Source organism: Accipiter gentilis, chromosome 9 (assembly GCF_929443795.1).
Source record: "Accipiter gentilis chromosome 9, bAccGen1.1, whole genome shotgun sequence".
Classification (NCBI taxonomy): domain Eukaryota; kingdom Metazoa; phylum Chordata; class Aves; order Accipitriformes; family Accipitridae; genus Astur; species Astur gentilis.
Window position 1 is genome coordinate 39,644,787 of NC_064888.1, and position 21,876 is coordinate 39,666,662.

Consider the following 21,876-nt stretch of genomic DNA (forward strand, 5'->3'; position numbering starts at 1 on the left):
GCAGTAAAACCATGCCGGTAGCCTAATGACAGCTCCAGAGAAGTGGCAGAATACATCCATTTTCCCCCACCTTTCTGAGCGCAGCTAATGAAGAGAAAAGAAAACCCCTGCCCTGGCTGAGAGCGGGCAGGAGCTGTGGAAGTGATGCACCGAACTGTAGGAAACACAGTGGAGCGCAGGAATTTGGTTACATGGCTGTTTGCAAATGAATGGCTAAATCAATTAAATGAAAGCATGGGATTTCTCTTGAGGAAAGTCTAGTCACAATCGCAAGGAGAAGGGGAGGGGTTGTGGAGTGGGGATGACATAATCACGTTTGCGAATCACCAGCAGTGTGCATGCTTTAATCCATTAATGGGGTTTTTATCTGTGATCATAAAAAGCAGGTTACATTCAGCCTGGAAGGGAGTGAGGGTTGGAGGAGAGGGGAGGGGAGAGAAAGAGCAAGAGAGAGAGAGAGAGACAGAAAGCAAGAGAGAAAGAGAGCACAATTCACTCGGTGAATCGCTTGCAAGCTTTGGGCTGATAATTAGGGATCTCGGGAGAGCAGTTTCTCAGAATCACCTGCTCTCCTCCAAACGGACCGAATGAAGACGGTGGTTCAGTCCTGCTGATATTTTTTAAGCCCTCCTCGCAGTTTGATGGGCATTCCCAGTGCTTTTGTGCACGTCTCGGAAAGCGTTGACGTGGAAAGGAGCAGCGAGGAGGGGGAGGTTGGAGAAAAAAAACCCCGCAGCTCCTCTAAAAACACGGAGGGCATGCAAGAGTGCGAGCAGGCTGGGGAGGAGGGCGAGGTGAACGCGCCTCGCACCATGTTGCCCGGGTGCCGGCGCGGCGCAGTTTCGGAGATGTCCCTCCTGTGACTGGACGCACCATGAGCATCTGGGAGGTGATCCTGGCTTTCGTGGTGGTGGTGCTGATGCTCGTGGCCCTGCTGGCCAACGTGCTGGTGCTGATGTGCTTCTTGTACAGCGCCGACATCCGCAAGCAGGTCCCGGGATTGTTCATCCTCAACCTCACCTTCTGCAACCTGTTGATGACTGTTTCGAACATGCCCTTGACCTTGGCTGGGATCATTTACAAGAGTCAACCGGGAGGAGATCAGATCTGCCACGTTGTGGGCTTCCTGGAGACTTTTCTCACCACGAACTCCATGTTGAGCATGGCGGCTTTGAGCATTGACAGGTGGATTGCTGTGGTCTTCCCTCTAAGTTATCACTCCAAAATGAGGTACAGAGATGCTGCTCTCATACTGAGCTACACGTGGTTACACTCGGTGTCGTTCCCGATAGTGGCAGCTTCTCTCTCCTGGGTGGGTTTCCATCACCTCTATGCCTCCTGCACCCTGTACAACAAGAGACCAGAGGATAGGACACAGTTTGTGATTTTCACAGGGGTCTTTCACACCCTCAGCTTCCTCCTCTCCCTTATAGTCCTGTGTTTCACATATCTAAAAGTGCTGAAGGTGGCACGGTTTCACTGTAAGCGGATTGACGTGATCACTATGCAGACCCTGGTGCTGCTTGTGGACATCCATCCCAGGTAAGGTGCCTGTGTGTTCAGCAAGCGCAGAGGAAGCGAGGATGGGGTTCGGTCTTATGTTAAATACAGCCTGAGCTGTATCACAGCAGGGGATGGGGAGGGCGAGAAAACGAGCATCCTTCTTGCCAGTCTCTATTCTGCATGTTTCTTTTTACTTGTGTTTATTTCTCTGCTTGCAGAAGCAACTCTTTTTATTATTATGCTTAAGGGCTTGTTTTGGCAGGGTGAGCAAAGAAACAGGCAGTTTTGGCTGAGCATGCACTTCCCTTTGAGACAGCGATCGGATCACTGCTCTTTGTCTTCGAAGGTGGCTTTAGTGGTCGATAGATTTGCATTTTTTTTTTTTGGCACTGTCAGCCCAAAACGTTGCTGGATCCCTGAGCGGGAGCAGGCTGAGGCTGCACATGTCCCTTCAGTCGGAGTTAGAAGGGAAGCTGGGCGCTGCGTGCCGCTCCTTCGCCCCCCGGTTTCCCTGTTGCTTTGCTCTCTGTAACTTTATCTCTCCTGAAGGCAGAATTCTAAGGGAATAACGTTGCAAAACGCATACGTTTGAGTGCCTGTACTGAAATCTAAGTGAGAGAGGCTTCAGCAGCAATGTTAATATTGACAAGCAAGGGATGTAGAAAGTTCATTTCAAATTACAGTCTTTAAGCAAGCCCCTTGTGCCTAGACACAGGAGGAGAAAAGTGGCCAGGGGCTGGGAGGATAAAGGGCTTGAAGGCAAGCACCAGACTGGTTTAAATTGGTGCTGGGATGCTGTGCAAAAGAGTCAAGTCGGGGATTATGCACAAACTATAAATCTTGCTTGAATAGGGTACGTCTGGATCTGGAAGGGATGCAGATTTGGCTGGAGGAGGGAGAGTGGGAGAGACAGCTTTCCCTGGGTCAGTGGTAAAGCTGAAGGAGGGGAAGCCTTGCTGGATGAAGCCCAAGGGTGGTGCTGAGCAGGCAGCAATCCTGGCGAGGAGCTGGGGAAGGTGCCCGGTGTACAGGGGACGAGGAAGGCAGCGTGTGCTGCGAGTACGGGACGGCTCTGCCCTACGAGAAGCGGAGAGAGGAGGAATGGGAGAGGACCAAACCAGGCACGGCTGGAAGGACACGGGACCAGGCTGGTGAGAAGGGAGCAGCGGGACGAGCCAGAGCGATCTGCTCGGCAAACGGGGATTTGGGAAATGAACCTGCCCAGCTGAGGCAGGACGGAGTGGGTCAGGGTGGCTGATGGATCAAGCATGTCCTGGCTGAGAGGCTCTGATGAGCTGGGGTGGATGGGGCTAAGACCCAGCTATGACTGGGAGGGGGTGGCAAAGTCAACGGGTGAGCTCTGCAAAGGGGAACCGGGGGGCACCGGTCACACCGTGGAAAGAAATCAGCCTTGTTTGCTCAGAGGAGCTAGTTTGTCATAGGGCTTAGCGTGGCTGGAGCAGGTGATTGGAAAGGGAAGGGTCTGATGTCTTTGCCTGGAAAAAAAGGGAGAAAATGGTTTGGCTAGGTAGGGTGGCAGAGCAGCTGGGAGGCGTGCTTGGGAGACGGTCAGAGACGGGATCTTCAGGTTTAGACTGTCTGTCAGAGACTGAAGGGAAGGGAAACATCTTTCAGAAAAATGCTGGCTGCTGGCAGCGCAGGGAGCTGTCTGATACGGGGGAAGAAGTCTGCCTGGAAGAGAGGAAAGCGGAGAGCGGTGGAAGAGGGCAGCCCCACGCCAGACATCCCACCTGGCCCCCTTGCTGTCATTTGCTCTGCGAGCTGGAGGCAAACACCAGCTCTCTCCTTTTGCAGCCAGCCAGGAGCAGAGCTACAGGACTGAAAGCACATGTGGCTGTCCTCAAAAAAAGGTCAGATTTTGGGGATTCCTAAGCCTAAGGCAAACAAGGCTGAAAGGATCAGGGCAGGACAGCAGACTGTTAAAGGAACAGAAACGTTTGCTCAAAATTCTCCAGTTAAGCTGTTTGATCTGCCTCTCGACCAAGAATGCAGAGCAGAACTTCGGGCAAGTCCTGTTACTGTTCTTGAGAAACACATGCATAAATCTCCCCTTACTTACCAAGTCACATAGAGGGAAAAACACCCTTCTGTCCTACGTGCTGTCTGGTTGCTAAACCGTACCTCGACCGGTCTTAGTTCCTGCACGCACTACGAGATGTGGTGGTTACTCCCAGGACAGTGTCATAACCCCACTGGGACTATTTGAAATAGCAATCGTTATGCCTAATGCTTAAAGTATGCCTGGACTGCACAGCAAAGTTTAGGAAAAGGGCAAAAATCTCAACGGTATTTCTCCTCCTCTGCATTTTTTCTGGTCTAGGTTAATTTCAGGGTGCTCGTGCCTTTTGCAGTCATCTCACTGAGGGGTGGGTTCAGTGGATTCAGTGGGAATGATACCTCCTTTCTTCAGAGGAGACAGGGTTGTACAGGCACTTTGCTGCGAGCGTATTACTCACTGCTATTTACCTCTCGCGTCAGGTTATTCTAATGCCTTTCTCTAAGAAAGGAGAGTTTTAGCTTTTTTTCTAGACTACAGAAACAGTGGCTGGTTTGACCTACGGTGGTGCTGCCTTAACTGGTGACAGCTACCGCCGCTGAAAGGGTCAGACCTCGGATTGCCTTCCCTGCTGTGAGAGCTACACAAAGGCTGCAGGTCTCCTGGAGCAGTCAGCGACATTCATAGAGCTCTGACTTACCAAAGGCATCATTTGAATTATATAAGTGGTATACGTACAGGCGCTTTCAATGTTTACTATAGTACCTCGCAGCACAGACATGGATGCTGGGAGAATGCACGTGAGAGAACAAAGTTTGTGATCCCACCTTGGACTACCTTGACTTCTCTGGCTCTTTGCACGGTCTAGTTTCAATGCTGAGAAATGTGTACAGACAATTTTCTGTTTCCTGTGACTCGGAATCCACCCGCAAGGGGGTCTAGCGACAGGCATTATGACAGATGGCTTTATTACCTGTGACTTGGAAAGACACGAGTGATCTTCTGAAGATCATTCAAGATGAGTACAAAGGAAACCTCTAAATACCACACAAATTCGTGTGAATGTTTAGGGCACATGTCCTTTCAAGTTATCTTAGGCGTTTTTACTGGATACTGTTCTTTCTTGACTTTGTTCTTAAAACCAAGATATCTTGGGTATTGTGAGAGGTTTGGGCAAGACTTCGCTTAAGTGCTTAAGCCATGTATTTTCTTCACTCAAATTACCTATACTATCTTTTTTGGTGTATCCAGCTCTACACATCTTAAGGCCCAGTATCTCATAAACTTTCTTTAAAATATCAGACCTTCAAAGGGATATATCCAAGATTTTCCAGGATATTAGAATATTTAAATGAAAGCTTAGGCAATAATCCAGTTCTATTACTAGTGTCACTACAAGAACTTGCATGTGCGTTCTTATCTTAGTGCGTGAAAGTGTGTGCAAAAGCAAAATACTCACCTGTGTACATTGTCTATATGAAGCAGTGAGATAAAAAGCCTTCCTCTGTGGTGTGGTATTTATTAGCTGCATCTGGAAAGGCTGAACAAAAGAAATTGGTTGAAGTCTATCAGGACTTCCCAAGTCATGTGTGAGCTCCCAGAGTCAAAGACAGCTTTGTATATTCCAGTAAGGAAAAGTTGTAGCTGGGGAAACTGTTAGAGACAAAAAAAATACCACCCACTACACCCTAATAACACCCTAACTGAACCTACTTTGGAGATTTCGTTTCCTATATTGCCGTGTGCCTGGGATACTATGAATTTAATAACACAGATCTTAAGCGAAGCTCTTGAACCTCTAAGATCATCTGTCTGCACCTAAAAATAGTCCAAGTTTTCCAGCTCTTACAGAATTGAAAACACATAGGTTCCCTTGAAAAGGTGGATTTTTTTTTTTTTCCTTCTCAGCTGTCATTTCTAGCTGCAAATAACTCAGACACAGAACATGTAACACTTCTAGATGTGTTTTCATTCTACTTAGGCATATTCTTTAAGAGCAAGACGATTTGTTATTGCAGGGAGAACAAACTTTTCCTCCAGTATTTATTTCATTTTGCGCATCATGATAGCTGCTCTGGGGACTGGCAATGTAAGACCACGTATAAAATGGATCAAAGGAAACACACTTTCTTTAACAAAAGCAAAAGGTAGCATAAGAACTCACTGCCATAGAGATCACTGAAGCACGCCGAGATCCTCAGGATATAAGATGCATTTAGATGATGACCAAACATTTGCAGGTACAGCAAATAACGTAAGGGTATGGCCATAAACCTCACAGCTATTAACAGACGTGAGCGTGGAAGCTGACAGTGAGTCATCAATTACGAATTTACAATAAAAAATGGCAAGACCAATGCCAAGCAGTCACAAAATACAGCGCATGCGCCAGACCGTTCAGTTTGCCCGAGACGCGATTGCGTTACCACGAGACCTGTGCAACGAGTCAACACGTGCGTAGAGAGGGGTTTCAGGACTGTAGTCGGGCTTTGGTTTTGCCCTTTCCCAAAGCGATTGATTCAGGTACAGACGGTCCTGGAGCTCTGGGAGATACAACCAGTGCTGCCCATCCAACCTACCCACCTGGAGAAGACAGTAACTCATCCATTTCCCTCTAAATGCACAGCCAGCACAGGAGCCACGCAAGCAGGTCGAGGAGGAGATGGGCTTTCCTGTTATCGCTCTTTTGGCAAGAAAACGTGCCGATTTCAAAGATTTCCTCCAGTGGAAGCATGGTCTCAGCCCCATGCTCCCATGACCTTGCTGGCACACCGAGGGTCTTAGCAGCTCTGTGGTGGCCTGGTGAGACCACCAGCGAGAAACTCAAAGGAGAAACTCTTGTCCTAAAATGCCACAAGTAGGATAAAACCCAGGGTGTGACTAATTTGTATCTGTTTAGTTGGGAACAAGGCTGGTTTGAGGCGAGGAGTCAGGATATCACAGTGCTGTGGATTTATTGTACAATTCTGGGCTTTGCAGAGCGTTCAGCACGGCAGCCCTGCAGAGCTGCACAGGCTGCTGAAAGATTTACGGCCACACGGTTCAAAGCTATGGGATATAGTGATTGCTCCAACATCGGGCTGAATGGTCAGAGCATGTTTTTTCCCGTTATGATTATATTGTGCTTTCTTGCTTATCATGCTGGGAAGTTTCTCCTATCTAAGGTAGTGGTGTTGGAATTGCTGTTTCTGGGGAAGTAGCATGCTGCCTACCCCAGTCTGGATATTTTACAAAGCTCTGAATATCATGAGGCAAACTCTGGCCTGCAAATACAGCTTACAGTAATTCAAAAAGCATCCGCAACTGAATTCAAGGCTGAATTCCACCAATTTGACTATATATAAATCGATATAATGGGGGGGTGTGTATATCAATATATAATCACGTATTTCTCAGTAATTGTTTTTGGAGGTTAAGACAATCATACAATGCACTAATACTTGGGTATTGTCCCATATAAATGCAGTGAACTTGGTTTTGGCTTATGCGAATACAACAGTTACTGGAAAGATTGATTTCCATCATTCCATATGTAAAGCCATTAAAATCTGCTACCTGATATTATGATTCATGTTCTTGTTTGTGTTGAATGTCACACAGCGTAAGAGAGCGTTGCCTAGAAGAACAAAAGAGACGGAGGCAGCGAGCGACAAAGAAAATAAGTACCTTTATTGGTACTTTTATACTTTGTTTTGCACCTTATGTAATTACAAGGTAAGTGTGATCCTGCGTACTGGCAAAGGCTACTGAGTTGCACTCTTAACTCAGAAGTAAGGGACTCTTAACCAGAAAATGATTCAAGTCTCCTGTGAAAATTTTGTGCAATGTTTCCACTCCTATACAGAGATTGCATTTACTGAGCGAACAAAACTACGTAAAATGTCATAGCACTTCTCTGATACAATCCTGATGCAGTCTGTGAGCCAACCTCTGTTCAGTCAGCCCAGTCAAGACGCTGGCCACATGGGAATGATTTAGGAAGTCAGTACACAGGATTTTGCAGACTTTTTTCAGGTCAAGCAGTCACCTACTCCTCAGATTGCCTCCCCGGTTCAGGGGCTGATCTGCAGGGGAAGACACTTGTCTGAATAGGTCAGACTGTAATAAAATCTGGTCAACAAGATCCAGCTGAGGCGAGAACATGTCCACAGACTTAAACGATAGTTTTGTTCGACTGGATAGAGTTTATTAGTCATAAACATCAAATATCAAAGCTGTTCTGGCTCATAGCTAAAAAAAAAATTCTTGTGATTTATGGTCAGATGTCTATCTATCTACTAGCTTATCTTTGGAAATGGCTCCTTTGGGAAACACAAAATTATTCCTATGAAACAAAAAGTATTTAAAAGTGAGTATATCCAGCAAAGTGTTATCTAGTTGTTGAAGGAAATTTACAACTTGCATTCCTTATTAAAAGACTCTGGAAAAACTGAACTGTTGCTATGCAGAACAGAGAAAGAAGAAAAATATTTTTGAAGTATCTCCTCTTCCAATAGTATCAAATAGAAATTATTGGGGCTGACTCAGTCAAACTCAGCTCTATCATAAAAAAAAAAAAAAAAAAAAAAAATCATTGAGAAAGCTGAAATAAGACTCAATATAAGTGGGCACATAGCCAACCCCAACTTTTTCCAATTCAGTATAATATCCTGAATTTCTAATTCTAACAAAACAATTCTCAAGGAGGTCTTGTAGTCTCTTGGTAAAAATGGAAACCTGCATGTCACATCGATTTTTTTTTGTTCGTGACTAACAGCTAATTGATTCATGCTGTTTATTTGTAACACTGTTGCAAATACATTTGTATCAGTGTTACTAGATTTACCTTCTAGATTTACCGACTAGATTTACTTTCACTTAGTAGTCACGAGAAGACGCTCCATGCCACACACTCTAAAAGGGTATGAAAGGATTTATAGTTACAGGCATTCAGTCTTAGTTCTCAGGCTATAAGATATTAGAGTATTTGTCTCATTACAAATGGTTAAATTTCATTTTATGTTGGGTCTCAGAACTTAATGAAAATCATCGCAGCCACAGAATAGCTCGTGGCTCCATCCCAAGTGACGCCAAGTGCTCTAACCAGGACTGTCAGAAATATTTTTGTGCTTGTCAGAAGTATTTTTGTGCTTCTCCATAGGCATCTCAGCCCAGGATTCAGGCACCACCTCCCCACCTCCTCTCAACTCTGTGGCATCCTAATTTGTGTCCCAGTAGCCCTAAGATACAGAAGAGGGTTTAGAAAAATCCCGATCCTCCTCCCTTTAGTCCATACAAGGATCACTTAGATGTTCCCCTGAGCCTTCGGTCTGTTGAGGACTAATAGCTTTGTGGCAGAGAGCGATTCCGAGAAGACTCAAGACACGGGGTCTTGAATGCATGAAGAATTCTTGAAGGGTTCTCTTCAGCTCCTCGGATCCCCCTCGAGACCTGACTGGACCCTACAGCGCGCGGACGGGTATTCCAGGACGTGCGTTATGAGCTTCCCGATGCCTCGCGCGTACGTCTGAAGGTGTTGAAGTCAAGGGGATTAGGAGGCTTTTGAGCAAGTATTATTTTCTGGACTGTGTTCAGAGCTTTGCATTCACAAGATAGGGGCAATCAATCACAGTTCAAGGCAGCGAACAGAAGATAGCCGATGAAGTGTATTGCTCAGCCTCTCATTTGGACAGCCAGCTCTAATCAGCAATATGCTTAAATTAAACATGCTTTTAAGTATTTCATGAATTGAGGCCTGAAAGCAGCAAATCACAAGGCTTTACTATAACATCTTTCTGCTTCCACACTAAAACCCAATACATGTCTCTAGCAATTCCATGAACCAGTGAAGGAGTTGTGCTCATAACTCCCGCCAGATAAATTCTTCTCTGGGTAAACCAGAGTTTTTCAGATTACATTGAAGTAAAAAAACAGATCAGGCACCTCTTTTATCGAGAAAACACCCTTCTAATTAGTTCAGTGGCTGACCTTAAGTAGTATATCAATAGAATCTGATTCTTCTTGATTCATTTCCACTGTACCAGTATGACAGATGTATTACCTGTATTATTTATTTCTAGGCATAGCTTGTTTCTTGGTTTGTAAAAATTCTATTAGTACACATCTCTTCTTTTGCTATATTTATCATTACGTGATTAAATAACTTTGTTCAAAACCTATTTTCTCCAAGGAGCTTTTTCATTAGAACAATTAAAATAAGTCATACCGATTTCTAATATTAATTTCCAACTCCAGGCATTTCATACTGAAATACAGACCTTTGTTCATGTAACTTAATAAGTGCTGTCAATGTATGAGGAAATTGTCTTTAAATTAAAAATCCTGAAGTAATATCAGAAAGAAGTTCATAGCCCTAAGCCCTCAGGTTACAGAGGAGGATGGTGGAACAGGCAGAAGAATACTAAAATTCCCTTGTAGCATCTCTGGGGGACAAGGGGTAAACAACCTCTGTTTTTAAAGTGGTTGCCTGCCCTCTGCATGCAAATCCTGCTCAGGTAGACAAGCAAGTTCAGAATTCCTCTGCAAGTTATGTTCTTGCCTGTCTGTGCATATAAACGAATGATTTTTCCTATGCAATCTTAGACTGACACACTCGAAGAAAGTGGCCTTCTAGTCTTCGTCAAATGTCTCAGCTGATGTGAGGTAGAGATATTTTCCTCCTGGATAGAAAACCCTTTTGGTACAAGCTGGACAGTGCTGCTTTCTCTCATCATATCTCCACGATGCCTCGCTGTCTTCTTATCTCTGGACTGGCAGGTGGTTCCTGCAGCTCTGGGGAACAGCAAGGGCTAAAAGCAATGGTTTGCAAGATTTGTTACAAGAGATTTGCAAGATTAGCTATAAGAGTCCAGAGGTCTGCTTCCGTACAGAAGCTGGCCAGTTGTAATATACGTACCACTTAAGAGGCAAAACTGGCTAAGGGTAAATCAGCTAGCAACCCCTGCGATGTCATTTTTGTATCAAGAAGCAATCATTAAAATAGGGCTTTTTTTTCACTAGCAAGACAGCGTACAAAAGATTCAGTGTACCAAGCAATAAAGTGAAAATAAAGCAAAATCAACATCAAGATAAAACTCATGGTCAGCCTATTCATATCATTAGCACAAAAGAAACAACTAAGGTCTAATTCTGATGCTATGGGACTTGTGTGGGAAAAAAAAATATCAGAATTAGACACAAACAGAAATGTTAGGAATGCAAGCTTAAAGAGCTGATCCAAATTCCTGGGGAAAGGACTGAATTTCTTCTTGTGAGAACTTCATCATCTACCAGCTCCACAATGTAGTGCCAGCTTTGTTTCACTCCTGAAAAACAAGGTATTTTAGCTTGTTTGAGAATCTGATCTATACAGAATTTTCCCCATAACTCAGTTAAGTTCTCAAGTTTAAGCAATTCATAACAGATATGTTGCCATCATAGTAGACTCCAGCTGGTCATATACATGTTCAGTAATATACTTTATGAAAGTGATAAACTGCACATGTACGTAAAGGGTTTTCAGTGTGTATTAATTATCTGCATAAAAGATCAAGGCCTTAATCTTCAATGTAACATTCTCATTTGTTTACTGAAAGTGAAATAAAATAATTGGCTAGCCATTTGACATGATACATGCTCTGGAATTATAAGTTTCTAAAATATTAACAAAGTATCACAGCAAAACAGCTTATAGCTTTGAAATAAAGAGGTATTGAAGGCCAGACAGTAGAAGAGTGGGTTATGAAAGCAAGATAGGGAATTAGGTAGTTGATATTGTGGAATTTAATTTACAGGTAGCACTGAAATATTAATGCTCCTTCACTGAAAGTGTCATCTTTTGGGCTGAAACTTTTTATGAAAATTGAAACTCTGCATATAATTTCCCTCATAAATGAGAAACAAAACCCTCTTTCAAAGGCAATAAAGTTTGTGATATGCCTTGAAAGACTGGCATTTAATTGTTTGTAGACGAAATGGAATAGCATAGCTGAGGATTTATCTGCATTTCTGTGTTTGATGCTTGATATCTGCAAATGTAATTTCCTATAAAAAATAATACACAAGAATTGCAAAATGTGTAAATATCAAGGACAGTTAGGGAACATAATCAAAGAAAATATTTAAAACTCTGTCAATAAAACTGTAGGCTTCTCAGTTGATCAGTCAATGAAGGTATAATTAGCAAGTCTAGGCTTGCAACCCTGAAGTATCTATTTGATATGCTTTACATGGAGATTGTTAACATCTCGTAGAACTGATTGACAGAGACTCAGACACAAATTTGTCATATTTTGGTCATTCAAGGCATCCACTGAATTCAATTAAACTTGATCATATGCACATCCATAAAGCATTCGGCAAAAGTATATCAACCAGATTAAATTCAACATGATGAAATTCGAAATGCAAAGAAGGCATCAAATATGTGAAGTAGAGAATGACAAGAAGAAGGATGGCTCATGGTAGATTACAAAGTAAATATGACTCGGTAGATTATTAATTTCCAAACAGTCAATTCTCATTTTAGAGCATATTAATGTGGGTGTCATAAGCTACATTTTATTAAACAAGAGGGAATACACCAGATGTGACCCCTCGACAGCTTGAGTACATAATTATGTCTGAGTTTGGATCCTACCTTGTAAGAAAGATATCAACCATGAGTTACAAGGAGAGGTTGAAAGAACAGCATGTGTTTAGTTGAGATGAGAGAGAAATGGGACAGACGGCGGTTCTTTGGTATCTTGAAGTTGCTTAACAGTGATCAGCTGAGCCAAGAGGCACCAGTGGGTCAAGAGGCAAGAGCCATGCCCAAGTATTCTCCTGTAACCTAGCCTGCTCACCTCAAACGTCTCACGCAGCTGTGAGCCCAAAGAGTATTTTCGCTAACGTCACCACCCCTAAAACCATCATTGTACAGGTGTGCCTCACTCCTGATGGAAGTGATACACAAAATGGTACAATTACTGGCACAAAGCACACAAAACTATTCTTGGACCTCGGTATTAGAATCACCAATTCCGTGACAGTGGCTGAAGCCCCAGCACTGGCAGCAGACCCGTGGGTGCGAAGCCCAGCTCACACATCCAGGGAGAAACAGTCCTTTGCCATGGAGTTTGCTGTCTGGGCAAACCAGAACGGAGAGAGAAGACAGAAGCTGGCAGTCAGTGGTGTAACAAATTAAGGCTCCTTAGTCCCACTTTTGTGCTCAAATGACTGGACCGTGCCATCTGCCAGCGCTATTTTAAACAGGATGATGTAGTGAAAGTTTATGGAATGAGAATAAAATGACTGAGGAAAATAATCGTCTCTAAACTGCTTGAAGTGCCACCACTATTGTCATTGCTGCTGCAGAGCCCACACTTCAGAATGCTCCTTGGAAATGGTGCTTTTTCTGAAGAAATATCAGCAACCGAAGTATTTTCCAGGCAGGTGTAAGAGCACCTGCAGCTGAAGACAGTTTCAGCAAAGAACTTATTTGCCATTGCGTAGGGGTGCTCTCTAGTAGGACACACGGCTGTTCGTCCTCTAGAAAAATCAATAGTTTCTCAACAGCTGTAGAGACATATTGAACAGAACTGCCCTTCAGTGTTGCTCAAAGACACAGGGAAAGAAAACCTTGCGGAGTTACCAATATTTCACTGTCAAAAATACCCTGTCTCAGTACAAAGTGAACTGTCTGTGCTAATGTAGGTATAAGGAGTATATAAAGCTCTTGCCTCCCTCCCTCCCCTAATGAGTCAAAAGGTTTGCCTTGCTAAATTTGTTGCAAATGTAGAAGTTTAGCCTTTAACTGACTGTCTTTTAAATTCAAGATATATTATGACACCTCTCAATGATGAATTTTCCTTCCTTGTGTGCTTCTCCTGTGACCCAGACAAACTGTTCGAAAGCATCAGACTCTCTCTCTAGGAGCTGGACTGGCTAAGAAAGCTAGCTGGCACTGGTGAGGTGGTTTCTCACATACTCTAGAGGGGACCTAGAACCACAAGTTCAGACTAGATGCTGGATTTTTAGATAGCTAATAAGGCAATATGACTCCTATGAGACCAAGCAATGGCAGTTTGTGTCCCAACCTCAAACTTTAGTGCTTAAAGTATGGGTTTGTATCAATAATTAGAAAATTATGTTAGGCTATGCAGAAATTATTTTTTACAATTATTGCGGTTAAATTTGCTGTGCAGGATGGATTCAATAGTGATAATGAGTGTGAAAGTCACGAGGAAATATACCTGGGGAGATCATACTCCTTTCATTCCCTTTAGAGCTGTATTAAGCCTGTGATGAACTTCAGCTGCCGGAAACATAATCTTATGACACACAGAACTAGAAAAATGCAAAAGCACTAAATGAAGAAAAAAAAAAAAAGTGAAATGTTACTGTCTAACAAGAGATCTTATTAGGACTGAGAACCCTAGAGTCATCAGAGAGAGTAACACACATTGCCCATATGGAAAAGTTTTGGTACAGAGACTAAAAGTATAATGGTTGAGGACATGTTATGCAGGAAATGATTTTGAGTAGATGCTGCATGATATTTTTCATCAGCAGTAAACTTTCCGTGAAGTGTTTACCTGCTTACCACACAGTATTTATGATCCCAAACACGGTGTTCACTAGACAGTAAAATTAGGGCTAGGTTACAGTACTTTGGAGAGAGGGGTACCCCTTTATAAAGTATCTTGATGGCCTGACTGAGCCAGAGGAGTTGAAAAACCAGCTGTACATCAAAGATTTGGACTCAGTTTTCAGTCTCTAAAAGGTGTATTCTGATAACAAATAAAAGGCTCTTTTGAAGACTGCCTCATATCCTCATGGAGCTTTTCCATTTTGCACTAAACTCTTCAACATTTGTTGGGCCAAATGATCAAGAGAGCCTTTTAGGAGGCAACACATCCAAGGTCCACTTCCAGCCTTAGTGAATGTACAGCTAAATCTACAGAGTCAAAGATGCCTTGAAGTTTGGAGGTCAAGGCGCTCTGATAGGAGCTGTGTAGTCCCATCCTTGGGAAACGGACCTCAAGTTTACATTTGCAGTCTTAGAAATGTATAAGGGGCAGACTACATTCACATATTCACGAGTATGGCTTGCTTTATTTTGTTTTCTTGCAATTGCCCAGGAATAATTGCGGTTTGGGGGGGGGTCATTGCCTTATAGTTGTGCTGTTTCTCCATGTTTTTAATCTGAATATTCACTTTTTCAACCTTCCTCTTTCCACAGACTTGTTGAATTATCCTCTGTGGTCCACATCAATTCCCACTGGGGAATCATTTCCAAGTGCTTAGCTTACAGCAAAGTTGTTTCAGACCCTTTTGTGTACTCTCTGCTACGGCATCAGTACAAGAAGACATGGAAAGACATCATAAACAAGATCCTCAAACGAAGCTCCATCAATTCCTCAGCCCTCACGAGCGAATCGCACAATCAGAATATATTGCAGCTGAACGAATGAGGAGCCTGGTATGGGACCTACAAGACACGTAGAAAGATAGATGGGAAACAAAAGTAACTGGCCTATCCCTAGTAGCTCTCCTCAGCTGTCAAGGCTTCGGGAGGCAGTCATGGAGAGGTTGAAGCCCAGCCCGTGTCCCTCCGGTAGCCCACGTAACCCCTAAGGGAAGCAGGCTACTTTGCATCTCCTGCCTCCGACTAAAAAAGTGCTATTGATCGCGGTCCCGCAGGCTTCGCAAATACAAATCTCCCATTGATCTCCATCAGCAGTGACACACACGTATAGGGTAAAAAAGCTAGTCTTCAGCAGAAGGACTCATGAAAGTGATGGGAGCAAACTGGTGCCATCGTAAGATTATTCTAAAGAGCTGCACAGGGTTATTTGTGCTGTATTTTTTCACTGGCTGCAGGTAAAGCTCCCTCTGATGGAGCTGCCAACCTGGCTTTACAAAAACTCTTAATAGGAAAAACTTAATAGAAAAATCTTTACCTAGATACTCATACAATACCCAGCATAGCTTTCAACCTCTTCTGATACACATTTTTTGAACAATCCTGTAGAATTGAAAGAAGAGAAAAATCAGGTTTGAAGCATGCTAAAGGCTGGATTCAGCCATGTCTTCTCTAAGTTTTTTAAGTAACTTCCACAGAATCTCATTAGTTTTCTTCCCATTAAATTTCAGAAAAATAAAAACGGTAGACAGGATGGAAAGGTCAGGATGCCTACCTTCCAGTATATCTGAGCTGTAAAGAGACGGATTTTGCCCAAAGCTGCAGAACTGGGCCCTGTGCCCAGGGAAAAAAAAATAAAAATCTTTTCCTGAGGTGTTATTAATCATGTTCTTTTTTTCCCTACAGATATGTTACTTAAAGGAAATACAAGCCTAAAGCTGAGTTTAAAAATATCATTTCCAAAGCAAGTGGACCAAAAATAATAGACCCCTTCCCCACCATGAAAGTGCAGCCAATAATCTGAATCCACATCCGAATGTGCAAATCTCAGGAGGTTTCATTATAGATCTTTATAGCTCTAGATTGCACCTATGCATAGTAATGTTATTAACATTTACCATGCGTTCAGTTCAGCCTGCAGCTAACATAGGTCTAAATACCAGTAACATTTGCAAAACCAGAACAATCCTACATGTCACACTTCCTCAGACGCCGCCACAGTATCTTAATTTTTGTAAACTTTATTTGTAAGTACATTATAAGTACAACTACAGCTGGTAGATGGTTTCACAACTGCCACATAGACACATGATGCTGAAACCACTCTCCAATGACTCATGAAGAATTACTTTCCTGGGTAATTTTCAGTGAATTCTCTCTCAATTCAGTGAAAACACTATGAAATGAGACAGTTTTTCAAGTGTTTTCTTATTAATTAAGCTGTAGAATATCAAAAGCAATAATAAATCAGTTGTCATTTCTGCTGTTAAAATCTTTAGGAATTATCAATTTCTAAAACAACTTGCATGAACAAAGTGTGTTGTCCTCATAATCTCTTTAAAATTAATTTCAGTTAAAGAACAATTGGCTTCAAAAGCTTCACATTTATACTTTGATTGGCAAAAGACTTCCTACCAATTCTGACCTTAATTCTGCACACATTTTTCTCCAGAAAGTGACTTAAAGTCCATAAGACAACAGCAAGTTAACTTCAGAAATTAAATTAATTTTTGCTGGGTAGGTCAAGAAAGCTTCTGTCCAGTGGCCATAAAGTATGCATTTTCCTTTGTGAGGGTAAATAGCAAATACGTACCCAGATTTTGAATAGTCTTGATTAATTAGGCTTCACGCACGCGATAGCAGCTTAAATAACAGCTGACACGCCTGGCTACGTTACCACCTATCCTTGCTCGTATTCTTACTGTCAATACCATATTGAGAAAATAAGGCCCTGAGTACTAAAAATGTGGGATTATTTTTTAGTTACCACCTCCTGTGTCCCCCCCAAGCAAAGGCCACTCTTTGGTGCCTATAGCTCTGCAGAATCCCTGACAGCAAAGGTTAATGAGCTAAATTAGTATATTCCCTACCCCTTTTGCTAACCGATCAATGTCAGTCATTTTGCAAATATTAGCATGCTCCATTTTGCAAACTCTATCATGAACATAAGTCATTGATAGAACAGACATTATGGCAACTACAATTTCCTTCATACCTTGCAAAAGGTGTCCACTGCTGAAGTTTTTGGCCGGTGATTCAAAGCCCAAACAGGTAAATCAGTGAGGGGCTTCACCCCAAAATCAGTGAACGTGGGGTAATACCTCAGTCGTCGGTCTGGAGAGCCTTGCCTTAGCCCTCGCTCTGGCATGGTACTACAGCTGCAAGGAACCATGTTAATCTATAAATTTATATTGTCACCTGCTTTATAAATGCAAGCATTAATATAATGAAGATCGTCAACTGCCACATAAATAAAAATTTTCAGCTTAACTATTAATCTTAGTTACAAAAAATTAACATAATTCCAATAAAACATAAACACAAAGATAGTCACAGAGTTTAAGTAAGTTTTTACAACACTGCGTTCAAAATTAGCCCTTAGCCAGATTAAATAGACTACCTCATCTGAATCATTTTACTTCTTGAGCTTAACATAATTTTCTCAGGTGCAATAGATAAAACCACCCAGTTCAATACCTGTTTCTTAAGAAATTCAAGTCATTTTGATGGCTTGATTGTATCAGAATACAGGATATTAGAAAGTTGATTATTAGTGAGTTTGAAAAGATAAAAAGCTCTATATCAGATTGTTATATGTTTTACTAAGACCACTTTTACTTAAATAAATTGCAACAGGATGATTGCTAAAGTCCACAGCTGTTGTCAACTTATACGTGGGGCTGCTGCCAAAGTCAATGGGAGGTCTGTATGTCAATAAACCTAGCCCCAGAAGGATTTCAAATTTTAAATCAATTATTCAAATAGAGTAAAAAAATTTTGCAGAAAAAACCATTGTACATTTAGGATGGCTAGTAAAAGATGGAGAAGAATACAGCATTGGACTTGTCTCATTATTATTGTGTATCACAGTCAGTCACCGGTTGATTTATGTGTCACCATGAGCAATAAATCTCTCCCCTTGTATGTGTTTAAAAATTTGTCTTTCTTTCATGGTGCCTTTCTTCTAGAATTAATCTTAAAACAGAGAATAAATATAATTTCCCCTTACTTACATCAGCTCTCTGACACATTGTCATATTTCTACCATCTGAAGCAAGCGAGAGTTGTAAATGCTGGTGCTTGACAAACTCAGTATACAAAATAAAAGTAATACCCTAACACTCCCTGATGACATTTTATAAGATACTAGAAATATGATACTGTGGCTCGTTAAGTGCTAGATATTCAGCTGAATTCTTATAGGCAACTGGCAAAATTTTCTAAGATGTATGTCTAAGTGATGAATGTAGATATGAGTAACTATCTGTCTGCTGAGTATTATATGTACTATACAACACTTTGACTTGAGTGAGTTAGAATAATGATGGTAAATGTAATGCACAATACTTTATTATCTCTGATCATGAAGCGGAACTGTTCTCTTGTCAAACACAAATGCGCGTGTGTGCGTTGTGGGGGATTTTCCGTGTGTTTATTTAAATATTTTTGAAAAAGTTTGCAAAGTATGGCTACAATGTGTGCCCAAAATATGGAACTGCATGTGCAAAAATTGTGCAGCTGCTTAGGCAATACGCAGTTTTCTGCAGTTTGTTGGTATCTGCGATCCATATGCAATATCTATTTCTCACACGCATGTTCAATTAACATTGTCTTCGTATCTTGTAAATTTGGCAGGCAGAAGATTGGCAAACGATTAAGGGAATTTAGTCCACTGTGTCATTTTGTGGATTCTGAGCTTTTTCCTCCCTTCATTTTACAGTTATTTATATAATCTCAGAGCCCTAACTGTGAACTAGGATCCTGTTTTATGTTATGGTTTTGAGCCAGTTTGAATGTGAAGATCTGGGTAATTGCATTTGGCAAAAACTATGAGAGACCGATAAGAGTTTATTGAATAACGAATAAGTACCAGGTCCTCTCCTGACATAAATCAACATAATAGTTGGTTGCTTCACCTGAGGATAGGGTCCCACTAGATAACTATATCCAGGTTTTATAGATATGTCTTCTAAATATGTAGGGCCCAGTTTTCATGGTATTTACAAATGGAAAGATATGAACAGGATTTAGCGAGTTCCTCATGTGCGTACGTGCCTGCTTGCAATGTCAGGCAACCGCATGACTCTTCTCTAAATAGGTTCTATCCCTGGTTTTACCCTTTGAGTAAAAGACCCCAACAGCATCTTTTCAGCAGCCCTCAGACTTTTTACAACCTCCCTTATTTCTGAAAAAAAAAATAATCAAATCTAGACATTAAAAATGTTCCAGACAAATCCTTATGAAGCCTGACGACCGTTGCAGCAGTAGCCACGCGTATCGTGGCATCACAGACCAGCTGAGGTTGGAAGGGACCTCTGGAGGTCGTCTTGTCCAAACCCCAAGAGACTCATCACTGCCTTTTGCTGTAGTTTACCATCTCAATTTTGCCAATGCATCTGTTTGCTTTGCAATGGTGCTGGGAAATGATCTTAGTTTGCTTCAGGTCAACAATAAAGTCTCCCTGGAAAGAATTTTTTTTTTTTTTTTTTTTTAAATAATTTTGGGAAGACATCTTAGACTTAACTTCAAAACCAGCTGCATCAGAACAGCTTTAGAGGTTACAGAACTGGGGCAGAAATAGCTGTGAATGGGAAGCTGAGGGTCAGGAAGGTTGGGAACGGCTTTGCTGCCGTTGCAATGATTTGTGTTGTCCCGGCTGCAGCGGGCTTTTCCTAGGGACCTATTTTCACACTGAGAGCGTTCTAGGACTCTCAGCTGTCCACTTACCCCAAAGAGAAATATAAAATTCCCATCAAAGACCAGTAGCTGCCACAGAGTCGGGCCGAGGCTGCAAGAGCAGCACAGGCTCCATAGGAGGATCCTTGTTGGGTTGGGAAGACTCTAACGGTTTTCAGATGGGCTATATGGAAACTACTCACATTGTTTGAATGACCAGAAACCACCTACACCTGCATGAGCCTTACCTTTGGAGACAGGCTAATTCTTAAAGCCCAGGAGGTTTAGGTAGCTTGCAGAAAGTGGTTTTTTTTCTGGACCTCCATGCCTAAGGTTTCACAGTTCCCTTACGCCTCTTAATCCTAAATGAAGAAAGCTCTGAGGGCTCTGAATATTTTGTCCCATACGTTTTCACATGTGCAGTGAATACTTTTGAAACAACCCTTTGGAAACTGCTTGCTTTTCACTAGTAGTAGAGCTGTCTTCATTAAATGTTGTGATTAAACGAAGCCTAAAAGCAAAGCCAGAGGCTTCACACCTATGTCAGCTCATTGTTACTTGACCCTAAAAATCACTAAATAATTCAGCACATCACATTCAGCACAGAAAGCTCAGTTAGATCCTGATCCTGTGGTCACTATGTGTTTGCTTCAGTGGGTAGCCCGTGACAGTTAGGGCTTAGCGTAGGCTTATGTGTTTGCAGAATCAGGGTTTATGTCTTTGCAACCCACCTGAGCCTGAATAAGTGAGAACGATAACATTTTAGCCTTAAATCTAATTGTTTTTTTTTTTAAATTTGCTTTTTATGCTTTCAGCGCTCATTCAGTATATCAAAAATTTTTGATGGGTAAAGTTTCTTTATGAAAACCATCCTGCTCAAAAAGGCAGCTGTCCCTGTTGGGGGGGTATAAAAGTTTACATGGAGAAAAGAGCTGCTGCAGTCTTTGTAAAGTGTCTACTTACCTGTAGTCCTGGTGTGTACCATGTAAATATGTATGTAGGTTTGTTCGTTTTTAAGCAAATAATGCTGATCTAATGAACTAGAGAGGTTGCTATAGTTTAACATATATGTCTATATTTATAAAAAAGATGATTAGCCCTATAGACTGTAAGTGCACTTCAGAAATGTGTGTATTGAGAAGCAAATGCATCAGGTGTATGGCAGCATGCACGTGTGGTAATTGTGTAGTAAAATATGATTTTTTTGCTGAAGAAATCCTATTGCACATGGTTTCAATGTACCCAAAGGCACGAGTCCACATGGTTGATTAATAACCTACAAAGATATATAAGGAAAAGGATCTCCATCTGGAGTTATTACTGAATACTAGGAAACTGTTTTGTAGTCACTGTAGTTACACAATTAGACCTTTAAAGCAAACCCTTTTTAAAAATCATACAAATAGCAAAAAATTGAAAGCCTCCATTCTCCTTGGATTTGGGTCCAGCAAGAGTTCCTGAGGAAAAAGAAAAGCAGCGCTTTTGAGAGAAATGCCAGCGCATCCTAGTGCGGTATTTGTGGGAATGAAATATGGCCCAGGGTGCAAAGCTGGCTGTAGCCTTCCTCTTGCTGACCATCACAGGTAGTCCTGTTTAGTCATATTGCACTGAACACTGCCTTGAGTTCTTGAACAAAAATTTTTAAAAGCCCTTCTGGAGATCAAAGTGTTTTACATTACCTTCTGACCATGAAATCTTCATGCAAAGACAGGTAATTTCTACTCCTCCTGCTTTGCTCACGTGATCAAAGAGCTACAGAGAGAGAGAAAAAAAGAAGAAATCTCATTAATTGAATGACTTTTGTTAGGAAAAAAATGTCAGTAAAGTACTCGGTGTCCTTAGGGTCACACAGCAAACGTGACAAAGCTGGGGACAAGTTCTCCATGCTCTGCCATACAGCCCAGCTTCATTTAAGTAAAATAAAGCTACCTGCATCAACCAGAGTAAAGAATGGGTCTTTTTATAACAGAAACCATAGGGCTTCCCAGATAAGATGTTTGAAAAATCATTATCACATATTGCCTTGGAAAATAGAAATAGATAACTACAAGGTGCCTTGATTTACCTTTATTTATAC

General features: G+C 41.9%; 1 protein-coding gene across 1 annotated transcript; it reads left to right on the forward strand.

Moving 5' to 3' along the window:
- Nucleotides 1-454: 454 nt before the first annotated feature.
- GPR26 (G protein-coupled receptor 26) lies at nucleotides 455-21,573 on the forward strand. The gene is made up of 3 exons (XM_049811220.1): nucleotides 455-1,542; nucleotides 7,121-7,234; nucleotides 14,721-21,573. The coding sequence occupies exons 1-3, from the start codon at nucleotides 875-877 to the stop codon at nucleotides 14,950-14,952; spliced, it is 1,014 nt and encodes a 337-aa protein (XP_049667177.1). The 5' UTR covers nucleotides 455-874; the 3' UTR covers nucleotides 14,953-21,573.
- The last annotated feature ends 303 nt before the right edge of the window (nucleotides 21,574-21,876 follow it).